The following is a 23,678-nucleotide window of genomic DNA, read 5'->3' as shown; positions in this document are numbered from 1 at the left end:
TCACCCTCTTTTACTTACTGCACTGTTTGATGGATGAAAAGTAGGAGCTTGATAAACTTCCAGTAAAGTGAGTTGCACAGTGTCTTAGTCCATGTGGACCAATGCAACACAATGCCATGGTCTTGAGTGACTTACAAACAAGAGGAAGTTTTTTCTCATCATTCTGAGGGACAGGCAGCAGATGAGTTCACTGGCAAGTGACATCCAGCTATGTCGTTAAGTAGTGGAAGGGCAGGTAGTGCTTGCGGTCTATTTTCATAAGGTCACAAATGCCATTCCCAAGCACTCCACCATCATGGAGAACCATCTGTCAGAGACCTCTCCTTCTGATAACCTCCCATTTGGAAGTTAGGATTTCAGGATGTGAATTTGGAGGGACAAGGACATTCACATGATAGAGAATGGAAAACACAAGAGGCAGCTAAGGTGACCAGTGAATAGGGCTGCCAGTTGGACTATATATATATATATATATATATATATATATATAGAGAGAGAGAGAGAGAGAGAGAGAGAGAGAGAGATAGATAGATAGATAGATAGATAGATAGATAGATAGATAGATAGATAGATATGCGCATGCCTTGAGAGCCCTTTACTTCTGTCTATAAACTGAAAATATGTCATTTAAGTGAGGCAGCCAGCTGTGCCCATTGTACACCAGATTTACATCTGGGGATGGTGCTAGGTTCTTTTCTTGACAGCATTGATTTTGATGGTGGTGGTGGTGGTGGTGGTGGTAGTGTGTGTGTAAAGGAGAGCGGGAAAGACAGTGGTCCTGAGGCCAACACACCTGGAATCTGTTTATGAGGATCACTGTTGCAGGCCACAGCTTGGGCCATTCATTTATTTTTCACTAAGTGAACATCTGGGATTCAGTTTGGGACGCCAACAAGTTTGGATGGGAACTTGCAGCCTTGGTTGGGATGTGGAACTGCTCACCAGAGATGGGGGTGAGCGGGGTGAGCAGGATGAGCAGAGCTCTCAAACTGTTCAAATGCAATAGCCAGGGCTTGAGAAGTCTATCCCATGCTGGAAAAACACTCAGAAGGGCGAATAATCTAAGGAAGACCCGATTGCATCAAAGTAATAATACAATCAGAAAAGTCCCCCTTTCTCTTTCTTGCCCTGTTCCCTTCCCATCCAATACTTCTAATAATATCCAGGTATTTCCCTTTTCTAGGAATAAAATAATAAGAAATTCTTGGACGTGGACCAGGGAGGAAATGCTGCGAGAAAGTAAAACTCTAATTAGTTATAGATGAGATTTGGTCACAGATAATTACTTTGCATTCTTGGGCTCGTGCCTTAGAGGGCTTAAGATCTTTATTTTCCCCTGTTGCTAGGTTTGTAGATATCTCTCTAAATGCCTGGCTAAACACAGAGCCTTACACCATAATTAACAGATCTTCTGTGGCGAGAGTGTTTAGAACAGAAATGAAGGAGGAGTTTGTCATTCACAAGCTGGGAGGGTTGGAATCTTTGGCTGTCAGGACTTTACCCAGCACCCCACCCCCTCTTCTTACTTTGAACTTACTCAGAACAAAAAGAAAAGGCCAGTGGGTTCAAATAGGAGCATTTGAAGCAGTGCACTTGGAGAAATTTTGTGCTGAGTTGCACCTGCCCTCTCTGACATCAGCCAACTGTAGTATTTCTCTTTCAATTTACATCTGTCAGTTCCCTACCTGTGTGGGTTGAAGGGGTTTGAGGCTCCAAGAAAAGGCTAAGAGTAACCCAGAGAGAATTTGGAATCTGTGGTGGCCCATACACATGTCATCATGTGTAGAACCAACTTTCTTGACTTGTTTGAGGGATTTTTAAGTAGAAAAAAATAACCCTCATAACTGCCCAAAGTGTTTTCTTCCTACTTTCTAGTAGAAATGACTTGACATTAACCATGGGCTGTTTGTGTCATGCTTAATGTCTCAACAAAACAAGCCTCTGCAGAACAGGGTTAAGGTCCAAGGAATTCCTGGTCTCCCTTCCCTGTCCCCAGTGTACACACAGACACACTCACACAGACACACACACATATACTCACACAAACACAGACATACATACACTCACACAGACACATATATACTCACACAGACTCACACATACACTCACACAAACACAGACACGCAGACACTGACACAGACACACACAGAAGTACACACACAGACACACACACACACTTGAGTGTTAGGCCTTTTCTGCATCTCTGACTGTGTTGTTCTCCCTGAGAATGTCTTAAGCGGTACAGAAGCCTGACACCACCATCTCTCTTCAGATGTTTCCTCTTTGCCCCACCTAGCTACACAGCTCAAAAGGCATAGCCTCATTGCCAGTCTCTCACTGTGGTGTCACCAGCATGCAGTCAAGTGTTTTAGTCACTTGGTGATTGTGCCCCTCTGGGATCTTGGTTGACAGAGCCTTGAGGGTTTTCACAGTGAGGAGTGGAAAAGCCAGTGCAAAGGTGCTTGGGCAGTATTGTGCCACAGTCTGTAGCGGTGACATGGGTATTCTTTATGTGTGTCAAGCACCTAAAAAAAAAGTTCCTGCATCTTCTATATCATCAGCTTACTGTCTTCTGGGTCATTCTTATTCACATGTGAAAGTGTCACAGCTTTCACCATTTAAAAAAAAAACAACTTAAAGTAGCAGAACTCCTTTCTTGATTCTAATATATCACCTCTTCACAGCCATTCTTCATTTCCCATACAGAAAATGTCTTAATGTTATTTCTTTTCTTTATTTTCTTCTCCTCCTCTTTCCTTGAACCATCCCAGCTAACAGCACATGCCCATCTCTGGACCAAGCTTTGATCTCACATCTCCAGTGAGCATCTCACTGCTAAGTTCAGTATTCTGCTCTCTGTCTCTGGATCTCCCCTTTCTGTCCTTCCCCCTTTGTCCCCACAGCTCTACTTGTTTTCCTCCTACCACACAGGCGTTCCTCGTCATTCAGTCTCAGGAATGTCCAGACTCCAGCCTTCTTATCACCCTCTACCACGAAGACCAAATCCACAATCGTGACCTTTAACGCCACTGGATACAAACTCAGATCTGCATGGGTGGTTATCTATGTAGCATCTCTATGTAGACAAACCCAGGCAGATACAACTTAGCTCATTTGAGTCTGCCCCCTGCCCTCCACCTTCCTCTCCTCACCATCTTCCCTTTGTTGGGTACAAGAAATCCCAAAGTATCTAGAATGTACAAGCTTCTTCCCTCTTCTCATGCCTCGCCTCCTCTCCATAGGTGTATCTCGTCTTCCTCCGTCTTTAGGTAATTTCATGGACTTGGCCATTTAATATCTCCACAGCTACCACCCTAGGAGCAGGGCAAAGAGCATCCCACACTGAGAGGAGCGGCCTGTGCAGCACTGTGAGACAAGACAAGCTGCACTTGGAAGTTTCTCAGAGGGAATTCAGAGAGCATGCTTGAGCCTACGGAGCTGCAGAGTGTTTGGCCCCATTACGACATGTAGGATACAGAAGTCGCTGGGAAGATCTGAGGGCCGTGATGAAGTGAAATGACTGCCTAGACTTGATGTCCCTGGCTCTGTGTGTGTGCCTGTGTGTGCGTGTCTGTGCGTATGGTGGCTTGTATACACTTGACCCATAGGGGGTGGTACTGTTAGGAGGTGTAGCCTTGCTGGGGGACCATGAGGGTGGGCTTTGGAGGTCTCCTCCTATGCTCAGGTTCTACCCATTACAGAAAAGAGCTTCCCCTGTCTGCCTGCAGATGCCAGTCTCTCCTGGCTGCCTTCAGATCCAGATGCAGAACTCTCAGCTCCTTCTCCAGCACCGTGTCTGCCTGCATGCTGCCATGCTTCCTGCTGTGATGATGATGCACATGTGTGTTTTCATGATAATGTATGTGTGTTCTTTCCTATGTTTTTCTGGAGTCTGAGCCTTTAACTACTAATTTCCATGGAATTCCACATAGGGCCTCCAGGGAGCCCACTCTTTATTTCTCTTTCTTTAAAAACGTGTATGAATATGTGTATGTGGTACAGGTGTAGATGTATGTGGTGTGTGCGCGCATGCGTGCAGTGTGCTTTGTTGTGTTGGTTAGGCAGTTGTTTGGTGTTTTTGAGACAGAGTTTCTCTGTGTAGCGTCCTGGAACTCATTCTGTATCAGGCTGGCCTTAAACTCAGTGGTCCACCTGCCTCTGCCCTTGGCATTAAAAGCGTACACCACCACTGCCAAGCTGTTGGTTTCATTGTTCAGGGACAGGGTCTTTCCATCTAGCTTGCTCTTCAGTTACGCTGGCTGACTACTAAGTCCTTAAGATCTGCTTCTCTCTGTAACCCCAGTGTAGAGTCACAGGCATAAGCCACCATGCTTGGCTTGCTTACATAGGGACTGGGGAACAGAATTCAGGTCTCTATGCTTGTGCAGCATTTTACCCACTGATCCTTCTCCCACGGTGCTCACGACTTTGGTCATTTATAAAGCAGCCTGCTGATTCCAGCTTCTGTTTCATCTGCATTGTTCTGAGCAAAGGTGACTTAGACCTGAGAGGCAGCAGTGCTGTAGCCAAAGCTTCCTGGTGCCCATCTCATTCTCTGAGAGCCCAAAGGTCTCCGGTGCAGCTATGTAGATGGGAACCATGCCCCCTCTTTTCCTCCCCAAATCCAAGTCTTTTGGATGCAGTGATAGTTGAGCACATGGCGGCAGCAGGGGCTACAGTCAGAGGCAAGTAGTCTGCAGCCATTGATGTGCTCAGCATTTCCCTAACAGCCGTGAAATTGGAGGAAAATTGGTCCAATATGAGGTGCAGGAAAGTCCAAGGGAGTTATTGTTGGGGAGGGGGGCTTGGTGCTTAATTTCTCTTTAAGTTAATCTGTGTAAGGAAAGATCTCAAAAAAGCCCCAGAGTTCTTCAGACCTTAACACAGGACACCCACTCGGGTACCCAAAACTGCCAGTAAGAGCTGAGAACACACAGGGCTGTTCTGAATGGAAAACTCATCAGGTCTGAGAGAAACAAGGATACAGTTTCCTAAAAGATGCTCCAGCCTGAGAGACCCTCAGCGTCTTCTGAAACATGAGAGCAAGACTGTGAACAGGCATGGCCAGGGTCAGTTTCTTAGTCTGCTCTCTGACTCAGTTTCTCCAACTCTAGCACAGGCAGATGGATCTTGTTATTGGTTCCCTTTGGGGGTTATCGAGGAGCCTCCTGTGACCCAAGCAGCAAAGTCATGACAGCAGCATGACAGAGGGTCCAAAAGCTTAAGCCTCATGTGTAAAGTATGGGGCTCTACCTAAGCTCTCTTGTGCCTCAATGTCAAAAGTTGCTCAAAAGACTAAGTATAAAGTATCTATCTAGCATATATCTGTGTGTAGTAAGCACTCTGCATTAACATTTTTTAAAAAAGAAAGAAAACAGGAAGGGATGAATGAATGAGTTAACAAAGGAAAAAAGACAAAGCAACGTTGGTTATTAGGAAGAGTCCCTACCGGGTATCCAAAATTTCCAGTATATTCCCAGCTTCCTTTGGGTCATGTGACTAGTGAAGGCCAATAGGATGGCAGCAGCAGTTTTGTGAGTCACTATAGGGTCAGAGGGTTGTGAGATGCCATGGTCCCTCCTGCCTTCAGTCCCTCCCCCCACCCACTCCTACCTTCTTCCCTCTCTTGACACGGCAACTTCGGTGACCATGTTTTCCCCTGTGGTGTCACAGAAGAGGAAAGGCATTCTTGTGAGTGCAGAGTGTTAAATGTTAGCCCAGGGAGACTGTGGGGCTCATTTGTTACTGCCTTGCTGACTGATACAGTCGTCTGTGATGGAAAAATCAATCCGTATCTTTGAGCTCTTAATGATAATAACAGTAGCTGTAACTGCTACCGTTTATTGAACCCTGGAGAGACTCTGCAAAGCTGTTTGCAGAAGCTAAACCATTCAGCCCTCTCAGGTATCCTGCTAGAGACATGGTTTGCTATTACATAATAATTGTATTCTTAAAATAATCTCTTTTAAAATAGTTTTTTTAAGTTCTCATAAACAATTTCAGTGTCGGAAAGACTGCTCAGGGGCAGGGAATTCAGTCTACAACAGAGTTAATTTTTCTACAGAAATCTCTAAAACAAGGGTTTCTAATTGCTCTTAGGTTACTTGGGAGTTGCAAACTAAAAATAACTAGTCTTAAAATTTGTCAGAAGCCAACCAAAATGTCATTGAGCACATGCTGAGAACTCTGGATGCCAGTGTTTAGATAAGCTACTTCTAAAGGAGGGAAGTCAATTTTGAATTGGCTCATAGTTGCTATTATAAGGAAGATCCTTCATCCGTCACCTAAGCTGTCTACTGCCACCACCATTAAAAAATGAGCCTAAAAGCAAAGAAAAATAGTCACTCAACTGAAGTGACCCTGTGCAGAGAGGCTATTGGCCAACAGAGTGTCAGACCTCAAATGTAGGGTTGTAACCTATTAGAAGTCAGGCTGCTTACTGAATCCATCTGATAAGGGCAGTTTACATCCTGCATGTAGCAGGATAGTAGACTGGATTTGCTGTGTTTGACAGGTGTCAAGTCATCTATGCGGTGGCAGGCAGCTGATGGAAGTTGCCTCTAATCTGATCTTCCCAAAGTTTTATCTTACTTACCACTCACAGTGATGTATGTGAATTTGGGGGGACGAGGGGTGGGTGATGGTCCTTTGCTGCCACTTAAGGCTTCCTAGCTACCATACTCCCCATCTCTCCACTGAGAGCATCTGTCTCGGAGAACAAAGTAGCATTGATGCTTTCTGTGTAGACAGGGGGGAGTTTCTGAAGTATCAGCAGACAGAGAATAAACACAGGCTAAATGTGACTAACCTAAGCAGCCCTGGTGACCTTTTTGGGTCAACACACACTGTCTTGCTCCCTCCAGGGTCTAGCCCAAGACACCTGGACATTCCACAACTCTGTATGTAAAGAAAAGGGCCTGCTGGTGTGTGGGTGGTCCTAGAGGTCCCCAACACAGTCCTTTCCCCAGTGAGGTGAATTGATGAGTCTGTCCCTTTCATATCTTGCACAGCTGAGTCTGGGAGCTGGGGCTCTGGGAGCCTTTTCTTCCCTCATGGTGCTCACCATACCTGTCCAGGGAAGCATCTGCTTCTCCAGACGCCCACAAGTGGCCACTCTTGACTTTTGGTTTGTGCATCAACTGAACACGCCCCTCATAAAGGTCCCTTGTGAGCCTGGTGCTGTGATGTCTGTCTATAGGACACAGACTACGTTAGCCATGTTTCCCAGTCTGGGAAGATGAGACTTACATATTAAGCGTTGAAGTATATTGAAGGGCCTTACTGCCCCATTAGCTACAGGTTTAGTATCAGGCATCTGGCTTTGGGTCCCACATCATCAGGTTGGCTGTTTTGCTATGATAAGTGCCTGATCCTTCTTTAACCACTGTATCTTTTTTCAGGGATGGTAAGAGTGTTGGCCTCTAGACATGTCTATGAATCGAGTGTGTGCAAAGTGTTTCAAATGGAGGTGGACTTGTGTTTTTAGTGTTAGTAGTAGGCTTAAGTGGATGAAATGCATTTGGGAGATCTCAGTGCTACAGAAGTTTTGAACAGTAGCACACTCCCCTTCTGTACCCCGCTCTTCCCTTTTCTCTTCTCCTTGCTCACTGATGGCTAGTGATTTTGACTGATACATTACCCAAGCTTGAGCTCAGAGAGCCACTTTTACTCCCTTCATTGCTGCCAGTCCCTCATCCCATAAAGGCCTTCACTCACAAACCTACTGGTTACACCTGGTTTCTATCTCTGCATTGGTGCTTAATTATTGCAAATGAAGTCCAACTCATAACTCTAGAGCCATCTTAACTGTCCTCCTTAATTTCTGTGTCGCCCCCTTCCAAGTCAGAGAGGACTGCTCTACAGGTGGTCCTCAACTCTACTCCCACCAGAGAGGACTTCTTTAAATTCTAACCAGATGATCGCTTTCTTGATGATACTCTTTCTGTTGCTTATCTTACATAAAGGCTGCTCCCAACTTCCTCACAAAAGCAGTACAAGACTGGCCCCAACACAGCCCATAGACTCTGCCATCTACAGGAATGCATAGACGCTAAGCCTAGGGTGTGGCTTCTGAAGAGACCCACTCATCCTTCCAACTGGAACTCAGACTCTCTTTCTTTGGGACACTGTTAAACTAGGACTACCTAGCTCCCCCTCCTCCATGTCCCTGCCACACCTCTGCTTACAAAACCATGGTGTCATTTTATACTTCACATCTGTCTTCCTCAACCATACATGGTCTTAAAGAAGAGATTGTATCTCATTCGTCTTTTATTTTAAAAGAGCTGGAGAAATGGGAAGGTGGAAGGAGAGTTTAATGGACAGATACATGGATCGGTCTGTGGTTCACTGAAATGGTTCAGTTCAACAGTGGTCAAAGCTTCTGAACATATGTTGCGCACATGACTAAAAGCAAGATGGTCTTCAACGACCCCTTTACAAAGACAAGCTGTGTTTCTTAAAGCTTCACAGTTGAAGTAAAAAAACTATGAGGGCAGCTCAGCAACCAGTAGGCTTTGACCTTGATCCAGAGCAAAGCTCAGAGGTGCTTCTGCTCATAGAAGAAAAGGAGGCACATGCATGGGCCCTCTCCTAGCTTAACGTGGCTTGCCTCCTGCTGACCTTATCTCTGCTGGCCTCACCTAGGTCCATTCGGCTCTATATTCAGCCCACTGTTCATTCTAACTCGAACAGTGGCTAGAGATGGCCACCTCCAGTGCCAGAGTCACATCAAAGCAGGTGGCATCAAAGCATCAAGGCCAACCACCATCTGCAACTTTCAGGAGAACAGCTTGTTTCTCTCTATTCCATACTCAATAACTCGGATAACTGGCCTCCTTGCTTGAAGTTTGACTTTCAAACCAGTCTAGTGCTCCCACAGGAAGCCAAGCAGAAGACCCTTGTCCAATTGTTTCACCAAGGAAAAGAGAATAAGTCTTAGAGTGATCTAGAAATACAACATTACGCTTCTGATATGGAGAATTGGCACGTGAACCAACCAGTCAACAGTGGAAAGGCCCTGGGGCTACTGGGATCAGAGCCCAGCCTGGCCGCCAGGAATCCTCATTCAGGGGTTGAGAAGCAGCCGGCAAAGCACAATTGGCTAAATTTGGTTGTGTTTTTATTTTTGTCCAGCCATAAATACCGGCAAAGAAATGAAAACTATTCCTTCCCTTCCGGGAGCCTCAAAGCCAGGCTGGCTTTATTTTTAGCTGCTAGTCTAGGGCTTTTAGCACACTAAATACTCTGTCCAACACTGTAAGAGGTAGTGGGCTAGACTCTAGGGGTTTTGCCTAGACCAAGAGTTGGGTGTCTGAACTGAATTCTTCCCAGACTTTGTGCAATTATGATGACAAGGGTGGTTCCAGACAGAACCAAAGAGGGACTCAGTTCTTGCCCAAAGGGCCCCCAAGAGAGTCCTTTTCAGGAAAGGCAGAGTGCTCGGAGCAGATCAGTGTCTGGAGAGGGTGGAAGAAGACGCAACTGTAGATGAAAAGAAGCAGAAGAATTGTAGAATGGGAATGGGCCCGGGTACTTTTATTCTGTGAAGGTTTTGAGTGCCCTGATTCAGGACCTGAAGCTAGCTAACTATGACCAGATCCTGCTACAGCACTCCTGAGAGATGATGTGGCCTCGGTCTGGCCTGGATACTTGGCTTTGAATCTATTATGTAAGAGGCAAGAGGACAATAACAACCCAGCCTTAAGCTCTACTTGGAGAGACTGCCAGGGCCGAAGGAAGCATAGCATTTGGTATGCAGAGCAGAGGTTGGGAGCAGCCATCCCTAGCATCATTATCACGAGGGCCTTCATGTGACATTCAGTATTCCACATGTTCTAGGCCAGTTCTTCCTGGAACCAGAGGAGTAGTGTCATTTGCATTTGGAAATCAGAGGGTCAAAGGGCTTAGTAACTTGTCCTTAGCTCTACAGTGAGAGAATAATCCAGCCAAGCCTAAAGCCAGCACTGATGAGCCTCAGTCCTAACACCATGCCTTCAGTGGGACCAGTGACCTCTATATGCTATGAAGAGACTTATCACTGAACACATAGGAGCTGCTCTAAGCAGGGGACTAGGTTCCTCTGCCTTGAGTCCTCCAGTTTCATGATAAGAGTGTGCAAACAAGATGTCAAAAGTGATTTTATTTTATTTTTTTTTATTTAAGCAGAAAGCAACTAATGCATACTGAATGTAGAATGGTGTCTACCTGGGATGTTAGAAGGGAAAATCAGGGAGTTGTTAAATGAATAGTGTAATTGTGTGAGACGAAAGTGTCCTGGAGATTTGTCATACAGCCAGGAGAATACAGCCCACATGACTGTGCCTCATACCTCCGAACTGTGTGCTTAGAAACTGAGAGGACAGCTAATTTCATGTTGTATGATATCACCATCCTTGTTAACAATTAGAAATAAGATCTCAAGTATTGGGGTCAGACCATCGTAGAGGCAGGCGGCGGGTTGGAGCGCTTCCTGTCCTACTTCCCAGCCTTTCTGTTCCTTCTTCCCTCTGATCAGAAGCTTCCTCAGCAGCATCCCTGGCCCCACCCCACACGGCACAGACTTTGTCAGGGCTAAGTTGCATGCTCTGTGAAGGGCGTTCGTTAGGGGACATCGTGATGCTTCTCTGTCTCGTGCTTGGCCCTTTCTGACCTCTTTTGAGTCCCTGGTTCCACCAAAGATTTTGTCTATAGAATGGGAGGAGAGAGTAGTTAAGTCTCTCTTCCCAGAGTCATGTTTTCTTAGAGTACATGTAGGGAAAGGAGCAGGCTTGGACTTCATTTCAGAGAAATGGGGTGCAGATCCTTCTTTTCTCCTCAGTTTGTTTAGCTCTAACATGGGGGTAACAGTTGTTCCAGGTAACTGCATTTCACCTATGAATAGATGCAATGCAGAAGAATATGGAGTTAGCTAAGAACAGGCCTTTCTGCAGGTTGACTACCTACCTCAAGAAAGCATTTCTCATCAACATCAGAACAGGGGCTTGGTATGCCCCGGTCCTTTCTGGTCTCAGCCACGTTCAGAAGAAACTTGCGCTGTTTTCTGTGTTACCAAGTTTTAAGTCACTGAGACCACAATACCTGACATAGGTTAGGAAGGTAAGGTTTTTTGTTTTTGGGTTTGTTTTTGTTTTTTAATTTGGCTTTCTCTTTCAGAGAGTTTCAGTCTATCTTGTCAGGAAAGGCAAGGAGGAGAAGCTCACTTGGTGGGAGACAGATTGTGTGATGAAAGCTATGTGTACCATGGTAGACCAGAAGGCCAAAGAATATTGGAACCTTCAAAGGCCCTTTCCTAATGATATGTTTCTATCAGCTAGACCCCACCACTAAAAGTTCCACAGAATCTCCAAATAGCGCCAACACTAGAGAACCAAGCATGAGTCTTTGCAGGATATTGCAGATTCCAACCATAACAGCTCTGTTGGCAGCTACCTAGCTATATCTCTACAGGACCAGTTTTCCTGCAAGCCTTACTTTGTGCCCAGTTTGGACATCTATTTGGGACCAGATTCTCTATGAGCTGCAGAGAGAAAAGCCCAACAACACTATCACATCCCATAAAGATGTCTTAATTGTTTTTAGCTCAGAAGAAAGTAAACTTTTAGGTTGAAATGAATACTTTCAATAGATTTATGGTGTATTTATTTTTATACTTGCACAGATATGACCTGAGAAAATTTCTCATGGACAAAGCATCCCATAAAAGCCAAAGGGCCAAGGACCCATGAATGTCATGATACAGCCCTGCTGTGCTCCCAAGAGCCCCCATGACAGAGATAGGTTTTTGGATTCTTCAACCCATAATGATCTGACTTGCCCTCTTTTCTGTTCCTATGGCAACTGCCATCTGCTCTGATCCCTGCCATTATTTAAGACTTGGAACATTTTCTCTGATATTTAATTTATGCTGTGAAAAGTCCAAAAGTGTCATCTGGAGTCCATGGGAAAGAAAGTTGTCACCAATGAGTGATGTCTGTCCCAGACTTGTGACCAAGGAGAGGAGGCACCGCCAATGGGCTAGGTTTGACAGATAGGCATTTCTATTTCCAGCCTGACTATAAACTCTATTATAATAATGGTCTATGTGCCTTCTGTGTGTGGAGAATACCATGCTAGAAGATCTAGAATGCCTCTTAATAGCTGGGGATGGACTGACTGATCAAAGCAATGTCTATATGTACACTTGACACACTTGTCATCCTTTGACATCCTTTTCATTTATCCTTTCCTTACCAGGCGTCTGAACAAGAACAAGCTCCAGGTCCTCCCAGAACTGCTTTTCCAGAGCACCCCGAAGCTCACCAGACTGTGAGTAGCATTCATTTGTATTCTCTACCTTGTATCTTGTCTGGCTTTGGTCTCATGGACATTGTGATTGTTACTGTGTGTTTATGCCATATGGTGCTTGGGGGGGGGGAGGCAAAGTCTGACTTCTTGTTCTGTCTGTCAGAGCTGGGTGGCTTTATTGACCAGTGAAAACTAGCAGTGTGCGGTTATGGATGGCTTTTCCCCTTAGAAAAAGGGAGGCAACTCCGGCCTGGACTTACTACATGAAATGTCCCTCCATGGAGACCGTATTCACTGGGAGCTCCTGTGTGTGTTCTTAGCATCAGTCTGAATGAAACCCACTGCCTTGTTACCCACTGCTCGCTTCTTGCTATTGACAGTTCAGAAACTCTGGGTCTCCAGGTCTATGGTTTGATGGAAAAATGAAAAAAAAAAAGTTGATTTTCATATTATTTTCCAGAAAAGTTGGGGCAGCCATACTTCTGGGTATATATTCACAGTGACAGCCTACAAGCTTGGGAGCCAAGGGTACAGACTGTGGTAGAGACTGTGACTTGTGGATTATGGGCAATCTCTGCAAGTGCTACTTACTGACAGTGAACTTGAAACCCCTCCAGCAATGGATGACAGGTGAACTGTGCTGCCCAAGGGTTCTCTGAATGGAACAGCACAGTGTCTGACAAGCAGGGGATCCATAGCCTTGCTGAGAAGACACTAGCATTACTGTGGAGGCTCCCATGTTACAGCCTTCAGTCTCCTTCCCCATGGGTTTAATGCCTACTTATGCAATCAAACAGTGCATGCAGACTGGAATAAACTGGAAAATAAGAAACACATGTCACTGTGTGCACTAAGCCCTGAAGTAGGGATACATATTTATGTTTGTGCATGTGTATAAACACACACACACACACACACACACACACACACACCATGCATGTAAATGTGTTTTCAAAGGGCAAGAATAATGGGTTTGGACTGTGTGGTGGTCAGTAGAGTAGTGGTCCCGTTTGCTTTCTCCAGGGCACACCTGTACTTTGTCCTGGTCTCTTCTTGCAGGGCATGGCCTGTCTTTGGTTTTCTTATACATTTAGTTAGCTGACTTTGCTAAAAGTAAGACAGGAAATGACCTTGCTTTCCACTCCTCCTATCTGCATCTGGATGGGCCCAGGACTGGAGATAATGTGCAGTCTGGTTGCCTAACAGAACTCCATGAGCCATGGATCCTCCAAAGACCACCCTGGTTTTTAACATCCCCCTTCCTGTGCACATTACTAGGTACCCTTGTGGCCTTTAATCCCCAGACTCTAATGGATAACTAAATTCTCAGCAGCTTAGAGAGATGTTTGTATCTAAATAGCTATTCACAATTCCCTCTGTACTTTAGTCATTTCTTACACTTGATGTTCTTAATAGAACAGAAATACTGTGTAAAAGGTTGTATTTTATGTGTTAGAGAGGCTGTGCAGAGAGGTCTGTGCATGCTCAGTGGAGAGATTTCTTTCCTAGAATATCCAATCTGGATGTCTCACTAGCTCCATCCAGTGCTCCCCGAGTAGTCGTGTGTCCCACTCGCCCCAGGACTTCATTGCCCCCTGTCATCCCACCTTTACCAAGTACTGCAGGCACATGCTGCTCATTTCAATATCAGATTCTGGTGGGAGCGGACTCTGGGGGCTGCAGCTGTTGGTGGCTTTGATGGTGTGGAACTGCGATCTGAAGACTCGACTGCTTTAGGTGTCAGCTGGGCTGCTTTCCTATTCACCGATGTCTCCTTAAAACCACCAGGCAATGCCCAGTTTGTGCCAGACAGAGAGGTTTCAGGTGTTGTTAACCAGTGTCTGGGATGCTAGCTGTAGGGCCCAGGAGATGGAAAGCACTGGGCTATGTTCTCATTGCCCCTTTCTAACAGAGTTTGGAAATTCACTTTCCTTTCTGTGCCTAACTGTCTCCATCAGTAGACAGTAGCCTCCCTTCTCCCAGCCTGTCAGAACTGTGAAGACCCAGAGTAAGATGATAGTATAACGTATGCATCCTGGGCTTGAGAGCACTAGAAGGTGGAAGGGCCGTAATATCTATAACTCCCTCTGTAGCTTTTGTCTTTGCAAGCTCAGCTTCAGAAGTGTCTGGGGGGAGGGGTTCCCAAGTTTCAGCGAGCATTGAGATAAACTCATACCAGGCTTCTGCCTCAAGCTGGAGAGCTGCAGCTGCGAAGGCATGAGCAATGTGGACTCATTTGGTGATCATCCTTCTGCAGGTCTTTGGCCAGACACAAAGATCAGCACAGATGGGTGCTCAGACAATGATGGCTAACTGAGTAGGTGGCTATGTAAATGGTAGGGGCCAAAAGATTCAGACAGTGGTGTCAGAAAAGTTTGAGTCTTTTATTCACTGTCCATCCATCCATCCATCCATCCATCCAGTATGCTTTCTTTGGTTGTCTGTGGTAACCTAGCCTTTTGTTCTGAGGACACAGCAGAGGATATGAAGGATACTTAGCACTCCCTGTGCCTGATCCTGACACATTCTGACTGACTGCCAAAGGCTGATATATATATATATATATATATATATATATATATATATATATATATATATAAAATCGAAGCAACTGTATTAACCCAGGTTGGAGCGATAATCAGACATTGCTTTTTCTCTTTGGGCTTGATCTTTGATTTTTCTTAATGACTCCATTATGTCTTTGTCTTATTTTTGTCAGCCACTCCAGGGCTTTTTGGAAATAAGCAGGGTACAAATTAGAAAATCAATAAATGTGCAATCATGGGTGTGTATACGTATGCCATCGGCTCTGCTGAAACAGAACTCCGCCTCTCATTAGACACAGCCACCCAGTTCCCTGGGGAGACAGACTCTGTGGATCCTGCCCTGACTGGTCTGTGGCAGGCCTTGGGAGACAACAGCAGTTCTGGGCATTGCTCTTATTATTGCTTTTAGAGCCAAACTTCTTCACATCCAGTGTTTATCCAGAGGATATTTTTATAAATTCTTTGAGAATTTTATGCATGCCTCTAAAGTATTTGATCACATCCAGCCCCAACTCTTCCTGTTAACTGCTCCCAGATCCACCCTATTCTCCCAACTTCAAGAAATTAAGGAAATTTTTTTTAAGAGGGTTAACCTTTCTTGTCACTACGATGGACTAGCTGAGAAGAAGCAACTTAAGGGAAGAAAGATTTTATTTTGACTTACAGTTTAAAGGGATACAGTCTGTCATGACCAGGAAGGTTTGGTGGTGGGAGGAAGAGGCTGCTGGCTATCAACAGGTTAGAAGTAGACGGCAGACAGGAAAGAGGATTAGGCTATAAAAACCTCAGTTCCTGACCCACACTAGGGACTCCCTCCCTCTAGAGAAGCTCTGCCCCTTAAGGTTCCACAAACTCCTGAAACAGCATCACCAGTTGAAGCTAAAATAATGTGTTTAAAAATCTGCCTGTGAAGGACATTTTACATTCAAGCCACAACATGAATCTCTTGGAAAGGCAGTGGTGGAGTAAGAAGAAATATTTGACGTGGAGATAAAAAGGGAAGTGGCTTCTGTTGATGGCCAGTGCTCTGTTAGTAATAACTCTGACTAATGAGGACCAGCAACGAGACTGGAGCCAACTGATCCCAAAGAGGAAATCTATCAGCTCCTGTAACTGAGAAGGGTCCAGTGGTATTTAGTAAAGACATTAGGAACAACTGGAGGTAGGGCCCAGGTGATGTCATAAGGACTTCACGTTGCATCCCTTGGGACAGTGGGCACAGCCATGAGTCACAGCAGAAAACTCAACAGTGTGCCAATTTTGCACTCTCCAGGGAACTCTAAGCAGTATGATGGAAAAGGACTGGGGGCGGGGGGGGGGGGGGGAGGGCAGCGTGGTTCCTCAGCTTGTTCACAGGGTTGTCTAAGCAGAGGATCACTGCTGAGGTGATCCTAATCAACCAAGCGTGGTCACATGATCAACCAAGTGTAGTCACATGCTCATCCCACATGTTTGGACAGTAGGTTCTCCACAGAAGGTGATCATAGGAGAAGAGACAGAAAGAAATGTCCGTCATTAACGATAGGTGCCATCAAGTTTATTTCACATTTCACATCTACTTTACTTAGCATTTTAAATGAGTGCTTCAGTTCCTTGTAATGATACTTTAAAATAGTAGCACCAGCAAGCACTGAGTGCCAGATGCTGTTCTGAGCATGCTGGGAACTCATTGGTCGTCCTGGCAGCTCTGTAGGGTAGGTGCTGGGGTTTGTACCATGGTTAGTGCTATTCTGTGGGAGTGCAGTAAAGGAGAGGCTCAAAGGGGTGGATGAGTTTGCCTGACATGGTTCTGGCAAAATCCACATCTAGCTCTGGATAATTCAAATCCAGAGACAGCCTTTCTCCATTTGGGTGAATGTGTTCCTAAGTCAATCACTGCTTCCACTTCATGGGCAAGTAAAGCTCTGAGAGGTCAACTTACATCTCCATGAGTCCCACTGCACTAAACTGCAGCATCTCCTGAGTGCTGGGCCCCTGTGTTCAGTTCCAGTCTTCACGCCAGTCTTACCAGCAAACAAACCAAATATGCTTCAGATCCCTGAAAAGAGGAAAATGTGCAGCTTTCCTTTCCTGTAGCAACAGTCTGACATCATCAACTTATTTTTTAAAAAAAGGCCCCTGAAAGCTCAGTCTTGGAGGTTCCGATCCATGACAGACCAGCCTCACTATTTGGGATCTATGGCAGCTCGGTGAACCATGTTTGGAACACACAGAAGAGCACAACTTCATAGTGCGGGGTCAGAGAGAGAAGGAAGGACTGTGGGATAGGGTCTCTGCTGGATAGTTTTATGTCAACTCAACCCAAGCTAGTTATTTAAAAGGAGGGAACCTCAACTGAGAAAATGCCTCTAACAAACTGGCTATACAGCATTTTCTTAATTAGTATTGATGGGGAAAGGGCCCAGGCCATTGTGAGTAGTACCATCCCTGGGATGGTGGTGATGGATTCTATAAGCAGTCTGGGCTGGAGAGATGGCTCAAGTGGTTAAGAACACTGACTGCTCTTCTTAAGGTCCTGGGTTCAAATCCCAGTACCCACATGGTAGCTCACAACCATCTGTAGTGAGATCTGACTCCCTTTTCTGGTGCATCTGAAGACAGCTACAATGTACTTAGATATAATAATAAATAAATAGAGAGAGACAGAGAGAGAGAGAGAGAGAGAGAGAGAGACAGACAGACAGAGAGACAGAGACAGAGACAGAGACAGAGACAGAGACAGAGACAGAGACAGAGACAGAGCAGGCAGGCTGGCTGAACAAGCTATGTGTAGCAAGCCAGTAAGCAGCATTCCTCCATTGCCTCTGTATCAGCTCCTGCCTCTGGGTTCTGGCTGTTTGAATTTCTATCCTGACTTCCTTCCATTGTTGTGAACAGTTCTGTGGAAGTGTAAGCCAAACAAACCCTTTCCTCTCCAACTTGCTTTCTTGTTTTTTCCGGCTCATGATGTCACATCACAACAGTAAACCTGAGCTAAGACAGGGTCTCAGGGCACACCTGTGGCTCTGCTCAGCCCTTACCTTTTTCTGTCATCTCACACTGCCATCTGTGGAGAGTGGAAGATCTCCTAGGTTATGTCTCAGGAAGACAAGGGACATGTTCAAGTGTTTCTTCCAGGCCTTTGCTGGTCACTGACCCCTGTCTGCTCACAGATCCAGCACCCTTATGTAGCGTGTCTGCTCTGAAGTAGAAGGGCACTGCTCTGTCCCACAGTGCCAGCAAGGACTCTGCCTTGGGGGCTGAGTGGCTCTGAGCTCTTTGCACCCTAGCAGAAGGATCAGGAGTCGGAACTACGCTTCTGCTCTGTCTGAGATTCCTGGTGAGCTGCGGTGAGGAGGTGATGAGGAGAGAAGGGCTCAGACTTCAGCTTCCCTGACTCAGTCTCAGATCACCAACAGAAAAGGAGATGGTAATAAACTGCTGTCTCTGGGGTGTTATGGGGATAAATGGACACCAGGAAGCATCAAATCCAGCATATAGTCAGTGCTCAGTCAAAGCCTACAGTGAACTCTTGTTAGCTAGCGAGTGGAGTAGCGCACAGGCTGTGCTCTGGGGTCTGTGGTGCGAACTCTTCCGCACCTAGCAAACAGTGCAGGCTCCAGCATAGACGAGGGCTGGATAAGCAATTCATGTAGAATGAGGAGCTCCGGCTCCTATTGGTTCTGCTGCTCACAGAACTGTGTGTCCCTGGGTGTGTTACCTTGCCTCTCTGGTCACGGTTCTGTTATACAGAGGACCGGGTGGCACGTGGCTTGTTTTACCACCAGGGGAGCTATTGATTTCTCATTCCTGCACACACTTTCAGCCTTTGCTTTTACACAGTTGAGGTAGGGTAAGCATTTTGGCTATTAAATGCTAAGCAGATAATAATGCCCAAAATTCTTACGAAGGAAGAGAGGGTAGGATGAAAGAATGCTTCAAGACCCAAATTTTCCCCAGTGGGGCAGCTTTGGACTGAGGGGTTGGCCTTGTTACTGGAGGTTGGGCAGACTGGGGGTGTGGGGGGAGGCTGCTCAGTCACCTGTCTTGGATCCATGTCTACCATGTTCATTACTAGGTAGAGGTAGCCATATAGACAGTTGTATGGTGTGACAAGGGCCCTGATTATTCTCCTCTGAGTTCAGTGAGCTATTTGACAGCTTTGAGAACATGACACTGAGGTTAAACCCAGTGTCACTTCTTTGGAACAATGAAATCGCAATAGGCTTGGGAAGTTAATCCCCAGGCAACTGAAAACGACACAGAGGTGTCCAGGGAGCTAATCTGAGTACCTGGGCTGCCCTGTGCCAGCTTCCCCTGTCATGGTGCCAGGAACTCATAAATCCAGAATTCAAACCCAAGCTTCCTTGATTTCAGGGTTCAGATTCATGACCAGACTGTCTGTACAGTGGTTCGGAGAGGTCCGGTAAGCGAAATGCCAGCTGCCTGGGGATAGCTTGGTGAAGGCTGACTCCTGCCTGAATCATTCAGAGGCTAGCTCTGCACCCTGCCTGGCTGACTGACTGGAGCCCACTTCTCAGCAGTACCATCTGCAGCTCACCAAGCCTTTTGCAAACGCCTTGTTCTTCCAATTTCTCATTCAACTTTAAAACACAGCTACATGCTGTACGTGTCTCCATAAAACTCTGCCATGAAATAGCACTGTAAAAGTGAAAACCCAGTGGAGAAAACAAAAGCCACGTTCGCCAGCTTTCCAACAGGGTTCCTACCTGATTCGGTAAAACAACAGGACCATGGTGGGAAGCCAATCCGTTCAGGATGTTGGTCGGGATGAGGAGGCTGCAGGCACTGGCTCCTGACTGGAGCCACGAATGCAGAGCCCTGGGTGGTCCTTACAAGCTATGTCACTGCTCGGAGGTTCAGTGTCATGTCTAAAGAGGACTGCATGAGGCATGGTCTTTTGTGCATGACCTATGGCTATTGAGGTGCCATTTGCAAGGTCATGATCTCCAAGGGCGTGGCCAAGCAGAGCTGACAGACCACCAATACAAAAGCTACACAACTGCTTCCCACTCCACCCCACCCCTGCATTGACCCCCCCCCAGGTTCCACACTGTAGGAGGTAGGGTCTTCTCTTTGGTTTGTCTTCTCTAGACACATAAAGACATGTTTCCCCTCAATCTGTGTGTGGATAGGTGATGAATGTCAGTGGATACTACGTCACCCCTGGGGTTTCTGTTTTGTAAGTATTGACATCACTTCTACTCCAACTTCTTCTCTGTCCCTGTCTTTCTTGTTCTCGATCTCTGTACTGAATTACGCCAGCCACAGGAGAGTAGCCATGGAAAACGTGATGCCCCTTTTCCCTGTAAGAATTTGCCCAGATGAACATAGAAAACCTCACCATAGAGTTGCATAGAGGGCTGATGTCTGAATGTCTTGTAAACTTGTATACTACATGGTACTAGAACCAGGAGTAAACCTAGTCTAGACCAGTGGGTCTCATCCTTTGTAAGGCTGCGACCCTTTAATACAGTCCCTCATGTCGTGGTGACCCCCAGCCATAAAGTTATTTTCGTTGCTACTTCATAAGTGTAATTTTGTTACTGCTATGAATCATAATGTAAATATCAATATGTGACCCTTTTGAAAGGGTTGTTTGACACTCCCTCCCGGGGTTGTGACCCCAGGTTGAGAACCACTGGTCTAGACGAATGCTTCTTGAACTTGGCTGGGCATCTAAACTCCTGGGGATGTTATTAGCTGGACTCTGGCTCCATAGGTCTGAAATGGAGCCTGTGAATCTGAATTTCAAACAGCATGCCATGTGTGGGCTGCTGGCCCAGAACTATATAGATTCTGCATTGCAAGGGTAGGCTTTAGTTCTTATCTAACAGAAGAGACACCCTTCAGTGCTGACTCTTGGACTGTGCACCCAGGATAGCTGGCTTGTTAGATCTGGAATGGATCCGGGCATTCAACTTTATACACAGGCATGGTAGGGGATGTTGGATGTGTCCCCTGTGGGCATACCTTAGGAAACACCCATTTGGGATGACCCCTGCTCCTTTATGGGTTTTGGAGAAGAAAAGGAATCCGCCAGTCTTTGAGTCCCTCCTTTTTGCAACACACATCATGTACACTCTCCAGTGCCTCCTAAGCATCCAGCAGTGGCTGTGTCACTGTGCCCATTACACCGAAGTTGAAAGTGGAGCCTAAACATCCAGTCACAAGGAATAAACCCAGGCTATGCTAACTCAAAAGTCTTGGCTTTATTTCTCCTCTCTGTCAAGGACCTCCCATGTTGTGACACACTTTAAAGGGTTTAGGGACTGAGAAAGACAGAGAAAGAAAATCACATATTGGTGAAATGTTTATTCAGCACTCTGAGCATGCTTGCTCATTTATGTAAGTATATATGAACACAGGCTTGTATCAGAGATTTCAGACATTTAAGACAAAATTTTAAGAGAGAAAAATCTAACAAATAGGTTAGCAAGTAGGCTTTTCTAGACTCCCTACCATTTACCAGAAGTCGGATTTGGATTTTATATTTTTAATCCCTTTAGCCCTTTGGGTGAACAAGGAAGTTCTCTAAAGTTATCAGACAAAAGAGCATTCTGGCAACAAGGAAATTGTTTTGAATCCCCCCCCCCCCACCAAAGAGGCAAAGAAAAGCGAGCTGTACGTTTGCAGCGCTTTGGAATCGCAGAATATGCTTGTAAGTTTTACAATTCTACACAGACTTCTTTGCCACATCTGGTTGATATTACTGGCAGGGATCTATGGGGGAATAAACCACGGGGTGGAATGTGAGACACCCCGCAGAATGAGTTTCTTATAGGTTGCTGCGTAAAACATTTCGAGTCTCCTTCATTTTGGAAGGGTGGCTTAAGTGATTTCGTGGATTTAGTATTTTCTTTGGTTGGAAGGTATAGGGTTTTTCTTGGTTTACTTAGTTTGGGGGGGGCTTCCAAGATGGTTTTCTGAGGATGTGTTTGCCACTCTTGGGTCATGCCATGGGCTCTGGAGATAGACATTATCCTACAGGAAAGCCAGAGTCAAACCTTTGTCAAACGGTGCTGGACAGAGGTGGTCCAATTAATAGTGAAGCCTTGGAACAGCCAAATCACTACAAAAAGTGGAAAACTTTGGGGAAAGGTGACCTGAGAGAGGGCCTTGGAAAGATACTACATCTTATCTGATGATGCTAAACAGCTGACGGGAAGGGCAATTTGCTTCCTGGTTCACACGGGGGCACGGGGTAGCTTCTGTAATCCAATACATTCTCTGTATATGTATATGTAAATAAGAGATTTAGGAAAAATGAAAAAAAAAAGTAGAAAAGATACCAAGCTATAACCAGGATTGTCAGTTTCTTGTGACTTTTCTGTCCAGTCCTCAGGAATAAGACTATGTGACTGGAGACAACTAGAATGTTTGGGATACCTACTGGTGTGTGTGTGTGTGTATGTGTGTGTGTGTCTCTGTGTGTGTGTGTGTGTCTGTGTGTGTGTGTATCTGTGTGTGCGTGTGTGTGTGTTCTTCCCCTGTGCTGTTGAGGTGCTTAGAACCCAGAACTGTCTAATCAACCCAGAGGGTGTGAGTATGGGCTTCTTGCCACCTGGCTCTTTCTCCAGCTTCCTTGGCTGAGACCCACCTTCAGAGTTGGAGCCCTGACAGCAAAACTCTTGGTGCACAATACCAGGGCGGTCAGCACCCTGCGGCATGTGGTGGAGTTGGCCAGCTTAGGCAGGGATTTGTGGCCATTCGCAAGAATTCGTAGATAAAGAGTGTGGTATTCGTTACAAATGAGAAGCAAGGGCCAACATTCGCACACATCGTGGCATCCTCATGATTCATAAGAGGTAGACACTGCCTGGGGACACCATCAGTATGAGGCTACTGCCTTCTACATAGAAAAACAGCCTTTGTAGGTGGACAGACCCCAAACACACGTTCTTCTATTATCTGAATGAGGCAGATATATCCATATCCAATAATACCGAAATGGGGTTCTCAAACTACATTCAGCACCACTACAAACATTTCTAAAGAGCACAGTCATCTCTCATTTTCAACCTGTGTTTGGGGATCTCCCTCAGGAACAAATAAGAGTTTCAATATGATGTGCCAGATTCAAGAATAATTTCAAACTATAAACACACACATACACACCTGTAACTTTCCTTTCTCCTGGCTTTCCTAGGGGCTCACGGCCCTACATTTGAGCATTAAAATCCATTCGTAAGGTTTCCAGTTAATTTACAAGTCTTGGAGATTGGGGCCCAGAATGAAAGTGTTGATCTAATATTAACAACAGCAAAACTATGAAAACACAGCACTGTCCAAACCAAACAGAAACAGAGACATTTAAGTCAATTTTACATTCCTTGCCTGGGTTAGATGTGCAGGGCCTGCAATTTTGACTCATGGTTTAGAATAATATTTTACTGTGTAATTCATTTTGTGTTGTTCTTCCCGTCGTTGCTCTGTAGCTCTTCTTTACCTTGTGTGTGGTGACAAAGTCTGCTTGGGAGTGTGGCCTCCTCTTGATTGGCACTACCTGGTGTGTAGTCAAGAACTCCCTCCCTGGTTGACAAGGTGAGACATCCTGCCAGGGAACCAAAGGTTTGCCTTCTACTGTGTGTCTAGAGCTCTGGACTTAAAGTCAGCTTTTAATTGAAATAGACACAAAATCATGCTACCGTTCCCCTGAGCAAGGAAACACCTCAGTCTTCAGAAGATCATAAAGCCACAATGGGGAAAAAAAAAAAACCTGACTTCTAGGAAGTAAGCTAGAACTCATCTACCCATCTCAGTCAGGTACAGTAGAAACACCAAGCTACGGACCAAAGTGTTGGGGGAAATCTAACTTCAAGGAGCTGTGTTATCAATATCAAAATT

General features: G+C 45.6%; 1 protein-coding gene across 3 annotated transcripts in view; it reads left to right on the top strand.

The window, feature by feature from the left end:
* Slit3 (slit guidance ligand 3) overlaps window positions 1-23,678 on the top strand; it is a 587,543-nt gene that overhangs the window by 100,390 nt on the left and 463,475 nt on the right. For all 3 annotated transcript variants that reach the window (XM_021178434.3, XM_029484039.2, XM_085829030.1), the window contains one exon: window positions 12,235-12,306. In XM_021178434.3, the coding sequence (XP_021034093.1) occupies window positions 12,235-12,306 (72 nt within the window). The remainder of the gene's footprint in view (window positions 1-12,234; window positions 12,307-23,678) is intronic.

Source organism: Mus caroli, unplaced genomic scaffold (genome assembly GCF_978045245.1).
Source record: "Mus caroli unplaced genomic scaffold, Mus_caroli_1 scaffold_13, whole genome shotgun sequence".
NCBI lineage: Eukaryota > Metazoa > Chordata > Mammalia > Rodentia > Muridae > Mus > Mus caroli.
The sequence above is the reverse complement of the archived record's forward strand: the minus strand, read 5'-3'. Positions and strand labels throughout refer to the sequence as shown.